General features: G+C 50.6%; 1 protein-coding gene across 1 annotated transcript; it reads right to left on the bottom strand.

Moving 5' to 3' along the window:
* Positions 1–9,152: 9,152 nt before the first annotated feature.
* Positions 9,153–11,977, bottom strand: INSM1 (INSM transcriptional repressor 1). The gene has a single exon (XM_032859397.1). It carries the CDS (start codon positions 11,837–11,839, stop codon positions 10,307–10,309), a length of 1,533 nt encoding a protein of 510 aa, XP_032715288.1. The 5' UTR covers positions 11,840–11,977; the 3' UTR covers positions 9,153–10,306.
* Between the last annotated feature and the right edge of the window lie 668 nt (positions 11,978–12,645).

The following is a 12,645-nucleotide window of genomic DNA, read 5'->3' as shown; positions in this document are numbered from 1 at the left end:
ATCCAAACAGAGGAAGAGTGTTCAAAAGGTACAGGGTTTGCAGAAAGAGTGATCAATGTCCAGTACGAGTGGGTACTACTCTTTCTTCCTTGCATCAGTGAGAAAACGGGTAGAGAGATTAACTAGTCCACATGGCTCTTAAATAGCGGAGACAAGATGATGACAGCAGGCATTGGTGCTCTGAGCCCCGGCACCTGACCGCCACGGCATGCTGGAGAACAAACAAGGTCCCGTTGCTCGTGAACTTGTGAAATCCCATCCTAGGGGGAGGATAAAAGGAGACCCTGCTAGTCTCATCAGAATCCATTACTTGGAAATTACATTATTTTATGGAGGCACAACATTAAATTTTTTATTGACAACTTTTCCCCAAAGTGACTCGGCTGTGAGCCTCAGACTAGGGGTTTGGGACTGGCCCCTTTTCTCCTCAGCATTAGCTGCCCTTGGTTGAGGCTGAGCAGGAAGTGCTTTACAGCGCGTGCTCAGGGATTTTTCCTTCTCTCACTCTTGCCGGTTGCCATGGTTCTGGGACGGTCTGTTAACTTGCTGGCAGGTGTGGAGCTGTGATTTCCACAACCAAGTGCTTTTAGAACCAAAGTGAAAGGTAGAGAATGGACAGAAGGCACATGGGTGTGCTAGCCCCAACTGATGTCTTCACTGCGGTGCTGCCTAAAACTCCATTCATTGTTCGCCATGAATTTAAACATGTCTCCCTCTCGAGGTTCGCTTCTTCAGCCTGTGAAAGCAAAGCCAGAGTGATTGCAATCTACGAGTTTGGTACTGCAGACGTGCCAGTGTGAGGGCCTTAGTTACAATGCCCGGGTGCTGAATTACCCGATTTCCCATGAGTCCTGCTTAGTTGTATTTGCAGGGTGGGTCACACAGAAGGAAGAAGTTTCTCCAAGGTACAAGAAAGAGCTAGCTCGAAATGGTGACCTATGTGCCTCCTCTCACTGAGATGGAAATTCCAGGCTATTCCTTTAGAGTCAGATTGCCAAAACACAAATCAGGTGTTTCCGTGCTTTAGGGATTAGAACCCTATGTGTTCTTATGCCACCAGATCATGCTCCATGTTTTGGTAGCCCCTTGACAAGAAGATGGAGTCAAGACCCTTGTATTTCACTATCCCTGAATTCTCCCACACTGACACACTCATCCTCCTCAAGGTTTATCTCTGTGAGCCAGTTTCCTTCTTGCTCTCAACTAAGTGTCCCCACTTACTGGTCATGTTGTCTCCTGGGGCCTTCCATTTCCCCATCTCTTACATGGGGGTAATCTGCACAACCTCATAGAGTAATTGTGAGAAGTCAATGAGTAATTCATATTAAGGCCTTAGAGAAGGGGAGGGAGAAATGTTCAAAGAATTTTAGCTATTCTTACTGTTACAAATCCACCAGTAGTTGGGGTTCATGGTTTCTGGTTAAGACTACATGCCATCCACCCTTCCCAGGCCAAACTTACTGCCAGTGGCAACAACTGGGAAGACTCCACATACAACAAAGACCTCACACTCTCAGCCGCACACATTAAACACCCACTGGGGCTCTTATGGAAATGCAGATTCTGATTTGGTAGATCTGGGGTGGGGACTGCAAATCTGTACTTCTACCCAGCTCTCAGGTGGCACCAATGCCATGGGCTCACAGTCTGTACTCTTGAGTTGCCATGCTTTGAAAGGTACAAAGAATGTTCTCCACTGTTGCTGCCATAGTTTATGCACTTGTGAGGCTGGGTCAGAAAAGTACTTCAGGAAACATTTCGAGTAGAAGTTGGGAACTGCTCATCAGAGCTGACTCCCCACTGTTGGGCATTGGATCTAAATGTCCCAAATGCTCAAATATTTGCAAAATTAAGCAAGGTCAGCCATTGTCATGAAAGTGTTTGCTGTTTTTCAGTTAGTATTATTTTTAAAACTGATCAATCCAGAATTAAGGTTATCTTTTGGCTTTAAATCAAATTGTTAAGCCAATGACTACCCAAACCCTTGAAATGTTGATTGAACCATATGAAATTGTTGCTATGAAATTTTTGATTTTTACCAATCAAAACTAATTCATTGTGACTTGGTCTAACAGTTGTCATTTCACTTGACAAATTCAGCCATTTTGCACTGAGGAAAAGACCTTTAAACCAGGAGATACTGTCTCTCTCCCATTTCAGTTTTTGTGGATGACATGACAGATGAGAAGTTGTATGTATTGCCCGAGATCCACTCCAGCTGACATGACAAACAGGAAAAGTATTAAGAAAACTATCTCGGAGGCAGCTACCCACTTAGTTAAATTCCTCATTTAAACATTTGGAGTTTTAAAGGTGGGGCCTAGAGGTGTGTGGCTGGCTCAGTCAGTAGAGTGTGGGACTCTTGATCTCAGGGTTTTGAGTTTGTCGAGCTCCACAGTGGGTGTAGAGACGACTTAAAAATAAAATTTTTGAAAAAATTAAAAAACAAACAAAGAAAAGTGGTGCCTCAGGCAGTGGCACTTATAAAAACAGGCAGTGACATCTCAATTTTCCATCTGTGGCAGTCAAGGCACAGCTGAGCCAAGCCCACTTCTCATCAAGGGCAGGCATGTCAGAGTTCTATAAACCATTACTGCACAATTCTTTTGTCTGGTACAGGAGAGGGCAAACCTTTTCCATCAATGGCCAAATAGTAAATATTTTAAGTTTTATGTATCATAGAGTCTCTATCAAGATGATGAAACTCTGCCATTGAGGTCTGATCACAGACATAGACAATAGTAAGCAAACAAGGGTGGCCATGTTCCAATAAACCTTTATTGACAAAAACAGGCTCATGACCAGACTTGGTCAGCTGACTCCTGGGTTAGCTGACTCCTGGGTTAACCTCCATTGTTATAATGGTAGAAATGGTGAAGTACCACAATAGTGGCAATAATTCTGGAATCTCAGTACAACCTTTGAAGGTTGAAGATCACAGTTGCTGCAACAAACAAGTCTAGATACTATATAATACGTGTTTAAATTTTTTTGAGTTCTCCTTAAGCCAAATCCCCAAATTTGGAAAATAAAATGAGAGAAATCATGATTTTCTCTGTGGTTAATAAAGCAAAAAGTTTTCTGGTACAAATCTGACCTCTTCAGTAGGTAAATGTTTCCCTAAAAATAATTTAAAACTATAATTGGTGTTTGGTGAATTATCAAGATATTCATGGGAAAACTCTCAAGAATATATCAAGGATAAGAACACCGCTCAAAAGGAGCAATAAAGGTCTTTGATTGAAGAGATGAGTGAAAGGAAGGAAGGAAGGAAGAAAGAAGTGTAATAGATTTTATGAGATCTAATATGATTCTGTTTGGATCTGGACAAAGACTGCAATCTGGTTTGTCACCTTGTGTCCCTGACAGTTCATTTTTATGGACATTATTCCTGTGAGTTTCTGCCCATCTTCTGCCCTTTTAGTAGCTGTATCCCGGAATGATCGAGGTTTGTTTTACATAAGACGGTAGAACCCAGAGCAGGAGGAAAGAACTGTAATCCGATGGTGTGACAAGCTTTAAATTGGCAATATTGGACACATGGTTTTCAGCCCAAGTTCCCCATCCTTTTCTGTTCTTTGTGCTCGCAGGAAATTGTAGCCTATATTTTTTTTCCGCCTGTAAAAAGAACCTCCTCTGAAAGCCTTCCGTGCACTGACACGTCCCCTGCTTCCTATCAGATTCAGCAGACAATAGCCTCTTGTCTCAGTCTGTTCCTCCTGTCACCGTCAGGTGTGACACCTGGCTGTGGTGTTTGAGAAGGAGCATTGCGTCGGGGCCCTGGTTCTGAACAACAGAGATGAAGCAGATGTTGCATTAGAATAAAAGGGCCTTTTCTGATGAGTGGAAAAGGAGAATAATGGATTCAGGTTGAAGTTTCTGCCATTATTGTTTCCTGCTGTGTGATGCTCAGTGTCCCGGCTCAAACCAAGTGGAAGGAACGGCAAACACCTGGGTTGTGGTGGGAAGCAACACTGTAGACTAGGAATGCAAAGTGTGTGGATGAGCTTCCCATAGACACTGGGGACACTGCACGGTGTGAATCTGACCTGCTCCAAACACGAGCTCCCAGCACTCATGCCTCTGAATGTGCTCTGCCTGTGGTAAACTTTCTATAGGTTTCATTTCCATATAGCAAACATCCTACGAACGGTTCATCCCCATAGTGCAGCTCATGCCACGAGCCAAGGCAAACACATCAGTAGGGACACTTTGTGTGGGAATGCCACCAAGAGATCGGCACAGTATAGAAATCTTCAAATAAGACGAACATGCTTATCCCGCACCCCATCTGGTCTCCATATATCCTGCCAGAGGGATCATCGCGTCTGGAATGTTTCACTTTCCAGATGCAACCACCCAAGCCCACAATAAAAGTATGTGAGGACACAGACGATGACAGTTTGGGCTTAAGAGATGAAGGGGTGTGTGTTTGGGTCAGTGAAAATATGTTAACTGACTTCAAATCATATGCTCAAATATGTTCTGTGATTCTGAGAAGCATATCAGGCCTTAAGGACGACCAAAAAAAAAAAAAAAAAAGGTTGTGGATGTTAAATTCGTGAGCCAAGTTGTTTCTCTCACCAGCTGTAAGAAATCAATTCTCTTCACCACAAAGGCCCATCAGAGGTGCCTTGCTGGCGACACCTCTCATTGGTCTCTGTTGCTTTCCAGATCCAACCTGGCATGTAGTACTCCCCACCTCCCAACCCTCACCCCCGCCCACAGTTCCTCATAAGGAATGTCCAAAGACACAGGATTTATTTGTCTGCAGAAAATCCTCTTGCTGGGAAATTGCCTTGGTGATACCCAAACCTATAGCTGGTTGCTTGCACAAGACAAGATGTTGATGAATCGGTTGAAAATTATTTAAGTTTCCTTAGCAACCTCAGAAGGAAGCAGGAGTTCCCTAGTTCTCCTGGTGGAAAAAAAAAAAAAAAAATCCCTATTCATGGAAATCCCTGGGAGGTTAGGTGCTGTCTTCTCTCACACCTTCTTCCTGTGGTCTTGACACACCTGGCCTCACTTGACTGACCAACGTGCCAGGGGGGGCACGAGGATGCCCAGGACCTTGAGCAATTCCTCAAAGGGTGGTGTCTCCACCCCAGGTGTTTGGGAATCGTTCTTTCCCCTCGGGCCACTGGGTGTGGACAATTGTGGGCAGAGGGACCAGATCTCACTTCTGAACTTTTCTTGTGATGCTGATGTAAGTCCCTGTTAGAGAAAGAGCCTAGGAGTCAGCGAGTATACCACACATTCCCTGTTTTGGCCACTTAATGCTGCAGATTGGTAATATAGAAACAACAGGTTTCTTTCAATATATTAGATATATTTAACTTGAAGATGCATTTGAAGGTTTTCTCAGCTGAATGGGACTTTCAGGCGATTACCTTCCAGTTATAGTGCCAAAACATTAACCGAATGTTTCCATAATTTAGGGTTAGAATCCCAAGGGTCTTTAGACTGCCGTCCTGTACCCAGCTTTGGTACCACTTTGGCGATCAGAGGGGGATGGAGGTGCTTGCGTGCTGTTCATTTCATTCTCCCATGCTGGGGTGCTTTGTCACTGTGTGGGGGTTCTCTCTACCACTCAGTTTCCGCTGTGGCCTTCTCCAAACCTCACAGCTTGTACCTTCAACCACCAAGCTGTACAGGTCTCTCTGGCCGAACTGGTGCTGTGAGATGCTAACTGTGTGATGCATCACTGTGTGTGTATGTCATTCTAAGTGGCCCCACACACTAAGGGTCAGTTAGAAACTTCCTCCAGGAGACCCAAATGTCCCTTCCTCAAGAGGATAGCAAGTCTTGCTCAAAGCCTGCCTGCCACAGACCAGCGGTTTCATAACTAATCCTAAACCTGGAGAACATGCTCAGGAGAAAGGTTTGCTCCTCCTGTACCGAGGACCCTTGCTCCCTTTCCGGTCTTTGCTGCCTTATCCTCTCCCGGCCTCGGGAACCCTCCTCAAATGGCTCATGGACCTTGCAGAGCCCCACTGTCTCTGGCTTACAGATGAAGAGCCAGAGGCCGGCAGATAACAGAGGGACCTGCAGAGCCAAGGAGACTGCCCGAGCCACATCCTAGACCCTTTCTCTTTTCGCAAGAGATTCAATGGTTGAAGAACGCTATGATGTTATCTGTTCACTAGGACTGTGGAGAGATGCTCCTGCCTTGCTTTGTTTTTCCCTTTGTGGAGGGATGTAGAATGAAATTCAGGGAATGGAGACAGGAGTGTAGCTGCTGGGAGGAGGCAGCCGGTCCACTCAGGAGCCCAGCCCTGGAGGCCAAGGGGAGACGCTGGGTCCTCATGGTCAGCCTCCAGCACAGATGAGCTGGGCAACATCCGCCTGCAGACTGGCATTGCCCCACACAAACTTGTGCACCCTGGTCCCTGCAGGGACCCTGCTGGTGCACAGCTGCAGTCCTGCCGGGCTCCAGGCTTCCACTCCGCTCCCTGATGGGTCATTGTGGGCTGCTGGGGAGCCTCTGGCCTGGCTTCTGGGGCCCCCAAGTTACCCTGGAGCCCCTGTGCACCCTGGGGACTCCCCGACTGAGCCCAGCAGTGGGCCCTGGGATCCTCTGAAGGCAGGGGGAGCACCTAATGGAAGGTGGTACACAGAAGGAACCCCGGGTCTCCACAGCAGAGGCCTTTGAGTGGTGGGCCCTGGTCAGGCCACTGCAGCCCGGCATTGCTCCAGTCCAGCGTTTCTGCTCTGAGGCCTGGAGGGGCCCTGACTTCTCCAGGCCTCCAGGGAAACATGAATCTGGAGGACATTATCAACTCTGGAGAAAGGGGCAAAGCTGCAGGCTCACTTCAGAACCAGGGAGCCCGGAGCAGCCTTTTGCTTTTATGACACCACCTCTGTGTAGGAATAGAACCGGCAAAAATAAAATCCTTTCCTGTATTTGGCCCCCTCTTTGAGCTCCTCCCTCTTTAGTCTTGCCCCTTTTCCTTACCTCCCATTCCCTCCCTCCAATCCCTTGCTGCGGTGGGCATGGCTGTCTGCGTGGGTTCCAGGGAAGCAAGTTGTCCAAGCTTGGAGCAGGATGCCCTCAGACACACGGGGTGTCCTTGGCATCCTTCGCATATTTATAAAGAAGGTGAGCCCATCTCCACTTGGTATTGTATAACAAGGACCTTTGTGAACATATTATCCAGGGAGAGATGAAAAAGAGAGAGAGAGATGGAGAGAGAATCTGATCTCCTTTCTGTGGAACATCCTAATGACCCCTAGGACATAACTTTGAAATAGACAAACCTTGTCTATTTCTTGGACACCATTTAGTCAGCTTTAATGGGTTCAATTTTTTTTAAGATTTTTATTTATTTATTTGACAGACAAATAAATATACAAGTAGGCAGAGGGGAAGGCAGAGGGAGAGGAGGAAGCAAGCTCCCTGCTGAGCAGAGAGCCAGATGTGGAGCTCGATCCCAGGACTCTGAGATCATGACCTGAGCCGAAGGCAGAGGCTTTAACCCACTGAGCCACCCAGGCGCTCCTGGGTTCAATTTTCTATATAATTTCACCAAACGTCTCACACCAATGAAATTCTAGTTTCTATTTTAGAAAAGGTATATTTGGTCCACAGAAATACATTCCCGCCGGAGATGAAAGAAAACCAAATTTTGTTTACCCTCATGAAGGTGGATCTTAGAATTTATGCTTTATGATTATGGACAAGAAAACCAGTGGGCCAAACACAGATGACAAGCTACCATTCCTGCAGACAGGCCTCGCTTGCTGTGTGTGGCCAACCATCGGGTCTTCCAGGAAACTTTCTGTTGGCATCGAACGTGCACTGAGCCTCAGTAGGAGGAATCTTTGAACGTACGCTGTGATTTAGAGAGGACATTGAAAAACTCTCATGTGAGTGTCACTCAGACAGGACAGCAAATTTGAGTTTTATTTTGTTTCATTCAAACTTCCCAGGATGTTATAAATAATGTTTTTTCCCCCGTGCTTTCATTTTGTGCAAGCACGGAGATTTTTGTCCTCCAGTATTTTTCCCAACTGCTAATAAATATACATAGTCATCAGCAATAAAGGGCAACGTGTAATCTGTCCCTGAACCAACTCACCTGTAGTGGCTTCTCCATTGTCATTCTGAGCCTGTTGCCAGGTGCTCACAGGGAGGAATATTCAGTGTTCCTGACAGCTGGGTCTTTTACTAACCCTCTCCCGCACCACACTTGGGGCTCAGAATCTGAGAAATGATCTTTCCCAATTCTTCCAAGTTTTCTCAGGGACTGTCCTTCCCACCCTCAGCCTGTCTATGCCCTTCAGACAGGCTGCCCTTTCCTGGACAGATTTCTGAAATCCCTTTGATGGGCAAACATTCAATTTCAGGTGGGCCTCAGGGAAAAAAGTAGCAAAACACACCACAAAAGGAAATGTACACTTGTGATGTTGAGCACAGCACCGAAAAGGAGAGTTTCAAAGAGAGGAAAACAATTTGAAATATTAACTGGTGAGCATCAGAATTGTTCTTCAAAGAGCTGAGTGACACATCATGGAAAACATTGTAATGACCTGTTATTAAATTTAATACCTCAAATAGATGGTGTTTCATTTTTTCCCCAAAAAAGCAGATTGCTCACCTGATTGAAAAATCGTTTTTGAGACTTTACCCCAAACCCAGTTGTTTAACTTCTGTTGTGATCTGGTTTGTTTCCCTTACTTTGCCAATCTGACCATTTAATCGTTTCTACCTTTTTCTAGTTGATACTCAAGGACCCAAAACTACCCACCTTATTTATGTGAGGAATTACTGTTACCCCAAGCTCCAAATTGTTAGGACTTCTGAAGGATCTGCTAAGTTCAAGCAGTGTCTCTACATCCCCTGGTCAAAAGGGTAGATTCTTGTGGACACTTATGTAGATTTCCCGGAAAGTCTCCACAACTTTCATCCTAACCCCACCTTTCCAGTGCATTTCTGAGGGTTCCTGACAAGCCTTCTGCTCCAGTTAGCTGTTTCAGAGGGACACCCTTGAAGGGCCAGAGGGCAGAGCCCAGAGGTTCAGGCTCTAAAACCCATGATCCTAGTGAGGGTGGTGGGATTTTTTTTTCTTAAATAAAAAACACGCATTTTAAGAAATAATTTCAAATCCTTATGGAAGCCGCGTGAGGCAGAAATAAATCCATCTTACTTTGACTTTGAAAATATTTTTATTTGAATAGTAAATAGTTATACAGTTGAAACAGTTCTATTGAAGCTTTCTATAAATAGCTAACAATTAAGAAAATAATGTATGTAGAAAAGAGATTGCATTTAAAAGTAAGAGCTGTCGGTTGTATGAGGGCTCCAGGGTCCCTTTAAGCAGAATAAAATGGTAGGTTGTCTGTAATTCGCTCAGATAGGTATAAAAGTTAAAACTTTTAACAGATCCCTTTAGAAAAAGGCTCTCTTCTAAAATGCACAGTGAAATGTCAAGAGTGGCAGGGGTGGGGGAAGCGTACCAAAAAAAAAAAAAGATCTGCAATCAAATAATATCATAATCTTCATAATTAATATAAATAAATAAAGAATAAATAACAATTACTCATAAATCAACATATACATTTAGAGAGAACTCATATAGTCCTACCTCAACAAAGATGATCAAACCAAAGAGTCTTATGTGAAGTATTGAGGCAGTTTCTACAGCATTTTCTGAATATTCCCTTCCCTCCCCCCCAAAACAATCCCAAACAGACAACAGTTCAAGGCATTTGTGGCTATACTAAAGAAAACTCTTTTTTAAGCAATTTGATTTGTTCACATACAAAAAGGTAAAGCCAGACTCCAGCAGTTCACAAGCCATAATAAAGCTAATCGTGTGGGAAGTTCAATTTACAGCCTGTGAAATATAAAGGCATTTATTCCTCAAGATTCACCCAAAACAACCCGTACGCTACATACATAGAGAGCAGAGATTGGTAGGCGAGAGCAAACCGCATTTCTAGACCATGAACACAGCGAATACTAGCAAGAAAAACAGCTCTCCGCTCCAAGGGGGAAGCTTCCAACCACGAGACAAACGCGTACAGCTTTTCCCTCTTGTACAGAAAAGAGATGGGCTCCTGTTGCGCCAAGTGGGGAAAAGGGACACAACGCAAAAGGGGTGGGGGGTCCAAAAGGAGTCACAACGAGAGGACCGGGGTTACCGTCACGCCACACCGAGAGAAGCGGAGACAACACTTTCACCGGGGGTAGGCGCCCCCGGCGCGGATGCGGGTTCAGGGCGCGCAGGGCGCGCTCTCCTCCTAGGTCTCCAAGAGAAGGCACAGTTCCGGGGCGGGGAGTGGGGGCCGGGGTGGAGGGAGCGCTCTAGCAGGCCGGACGCACGGGGACCTGCAGGAGGATCACCTGTCTGTTCTCGGACGGGTGGCACTTGTTGATGTGCCGCGTGAGACCGGGCGAGCTGTAGAAGGTGGCCGGGCAATACTTGCAAGGGAACACCTGGGCGGCGTGCAGCAGGCGCAGGTGGCGCTCCTGGGCTCCCTTGCTGGGGAACGTCTCCCCGCACACCGGGCACAGGTGGCATTCGGCCGACGCGCTCAGGCCCAGCACGCCGGCCGCCTCGCCGTCGCCGGCCGCCTCCTGGGGCGCCTTTTCATCAGGCCCAGGGTACAAGGCCAGTAGGTCCTCAGCCGGAGGCGCAGGCGGCGCGCTCTTGGCCTGCAGCGCCTGGTGGTGCGCCAGCAGGTGCTTGCGCAGATAGGCCTGGCGGCGGAACTTCTTGGCGCAGTGGTGGCACTCGTAGAGCCCGTCCTCGGAGCCCGACTCGGACACGCCGCCGGGGCTCGGCGTGTCGCGGTCGCTGCCGCCGCCTGTCGCCTCCCGCGTCTCAGCCCTGGCAGCGGTTTCAGGCTCGGACGCGCGGGCGGCAGCGGGCGCAGGCCGCGGTTTGTGCCAGCGGCGGTGCGAGGCCAGGTTGGCGGGGCAGCTGAAGACCTTGGCGCACTCGGGGCAGCGGTACTCCACGCGCACAATGCGCGAGCACTTGTGCTGCGCCAGCGCGAACGGGTCGGCGTACTCCTCCTTGCAGAGCTGACAGATGAACTCGCCCAGCGGCCGCGCCGCGCCCCCCGCCCGGCCCCGCGGCGCCTCCACTGGGCCCTCCTTGATCTTGAGCCCCAGCACAGGCGACGTGGTCACCTCGTCCTCGAAGTGCAGCTTGCGGATGGCTTTGGGCTTCTTGGCGCCCGGGGCCTTGGCTACCTTGGCGGGCGGCTCGGTGGCGGCGGCGGTGGGGGGCGCGGGCCGCTTCCCCGGGGGCCGCAGGGAGGCGGCGGGGGGCAGCGGGGGACCGGGACCTGGGCCGCGGGCCGCCTCGGCGCCCGCGGAGAACGCCGTGCCCATCTTGAGCTCGGCGGGCGCAAAGAGCAGCGGGTCGCCGCCGCAGGTGCCGCCGCCACCCGTGCCGTTCGCGCCGCCGCCGCCGCCGCCTCCGAGCAGAGCGGCGGGCGTGGGGAAGGACTCTGCGGAGACCGGTGACCCGAGGTTGAAGCTGCGCTCGAAGTACTTGTGCTTCTCGTGCTCGCGGCTCACCGGCCGCGTGGGGCTGTAGAGCGGCGCTGGGTGCGCGGCCTCGGGGTTGCCGAAGTGCGCGGCCCGCGGGCCCGGCGGGGGCGGCGGCGGGCCCGGCGCGCAGGCGAGCGCGGCAGCGAGCGCCGCATGGGCGCGCTCAGCGGGCGGCAGCAGCGGTCCCGGCCCGGCGTTCGGCGCTGGGGGCGAGGCGCGGGCGCCCCCGCAGCCAGGCGAGAGCAGCAGCGCGCGGTCGCCGTCCTCGCAGCCGCGGACCCGGTAGGACACGGGCGTGGACTTCTTGCTGCGCTTCACCAGGAAGCCGCGGGGCATGTTTGCGCGGCGCGAGGGCAAGGCACTGGCTCGGTCCCACCTCCGCACTCGGCCCTGGCGGCACTCAGTGCCCCCGGCCCATGGCCCGGACGCGGCGGCTGCGGGACTCGCGTGGCACTGGCGGCGGCTCAGCCCGGCTCTGCGCCCTGCACGCGCGTCCCTATCCCCGGGCCCGGGAGCCGCTCCCTTTTAACTGGGGGAGGGGGCCATTGTTCTCGCCTCCCGCTTTCCCCGGAGCCAATCAGCGCGCCCGCAGCTCCTCCGCCTGGTCGGGTGGGAGGGCGACGGGGCGGCAAAAAGGAGGCCGGGACTCGGGGGTCGCCCGGTAGGTGCGGCAGATGTACCTGAGGGCGCGGGGCCCCCGCGCGCGCCCCGCTGCCGCCCCGCCCGACGCCGCCGCCCCGCCCGGCCCAGGCACACGCCCGGCCCCGCCTCCCTTCACGGTCTGCTGCTCCTCTATGGGGAGGCGCACGTGCCTGGGCTTTGTGTCTCTCCTCCGGGGGGCGCGGAGCCGCCAAATGGGCCCGTCCATCAGCACGACAATGCACGCCCCCCTCCCGCGCGGGGATTACCCGCGGGTCGCGAGCAAAATAGCAACAAAGGAGAAGAATGGCCCCAAATATGTCAGGAGGGTTCAATCCGCGAGCCGGAGCGGAGGGGGAAGTTGTGCGCGCTGATTGGGTAGGGGCGGCGGTGGGCAGCAGCAGGCGCCAGGGAGATCTGAGTGCGGCTGCTGGGGCGGGAGAGGGGTCGGGGGAGACGCAGGGACTCCGCCTGGTGCTTGGGAAATAATCAAAAATCGAAAA

This window comes from Lontra canadensis, unplaced genomic scaffold (assembly GCF_010015895.1).
Source record: "Lontra canadensis isolate GAN:19392208 unplaced genomic scaffold, GSC_riverotter_1.0 scaffold16, whole genome shotgun sequence".
Lineage (NCBI taxonomy): Eukaryota > Metazoa > Chordata > Mammalia > Carnivora > Mustelidae > Lontra > Lontra canadensis.
This window is presented reverse-complemented; position numbering and strand designations above follow the sequence as displayed.

Bases quoted from the DNA above. Each gene is read 5' to 3' on its own strand.
- INSM1 (XM_032859397.1), bottom strand. From the start codon at position 11,839: ATGCCCCGCGGCTTCCTGGTGAAGCGCAGCAAGAAGTCCACGCCCGTG.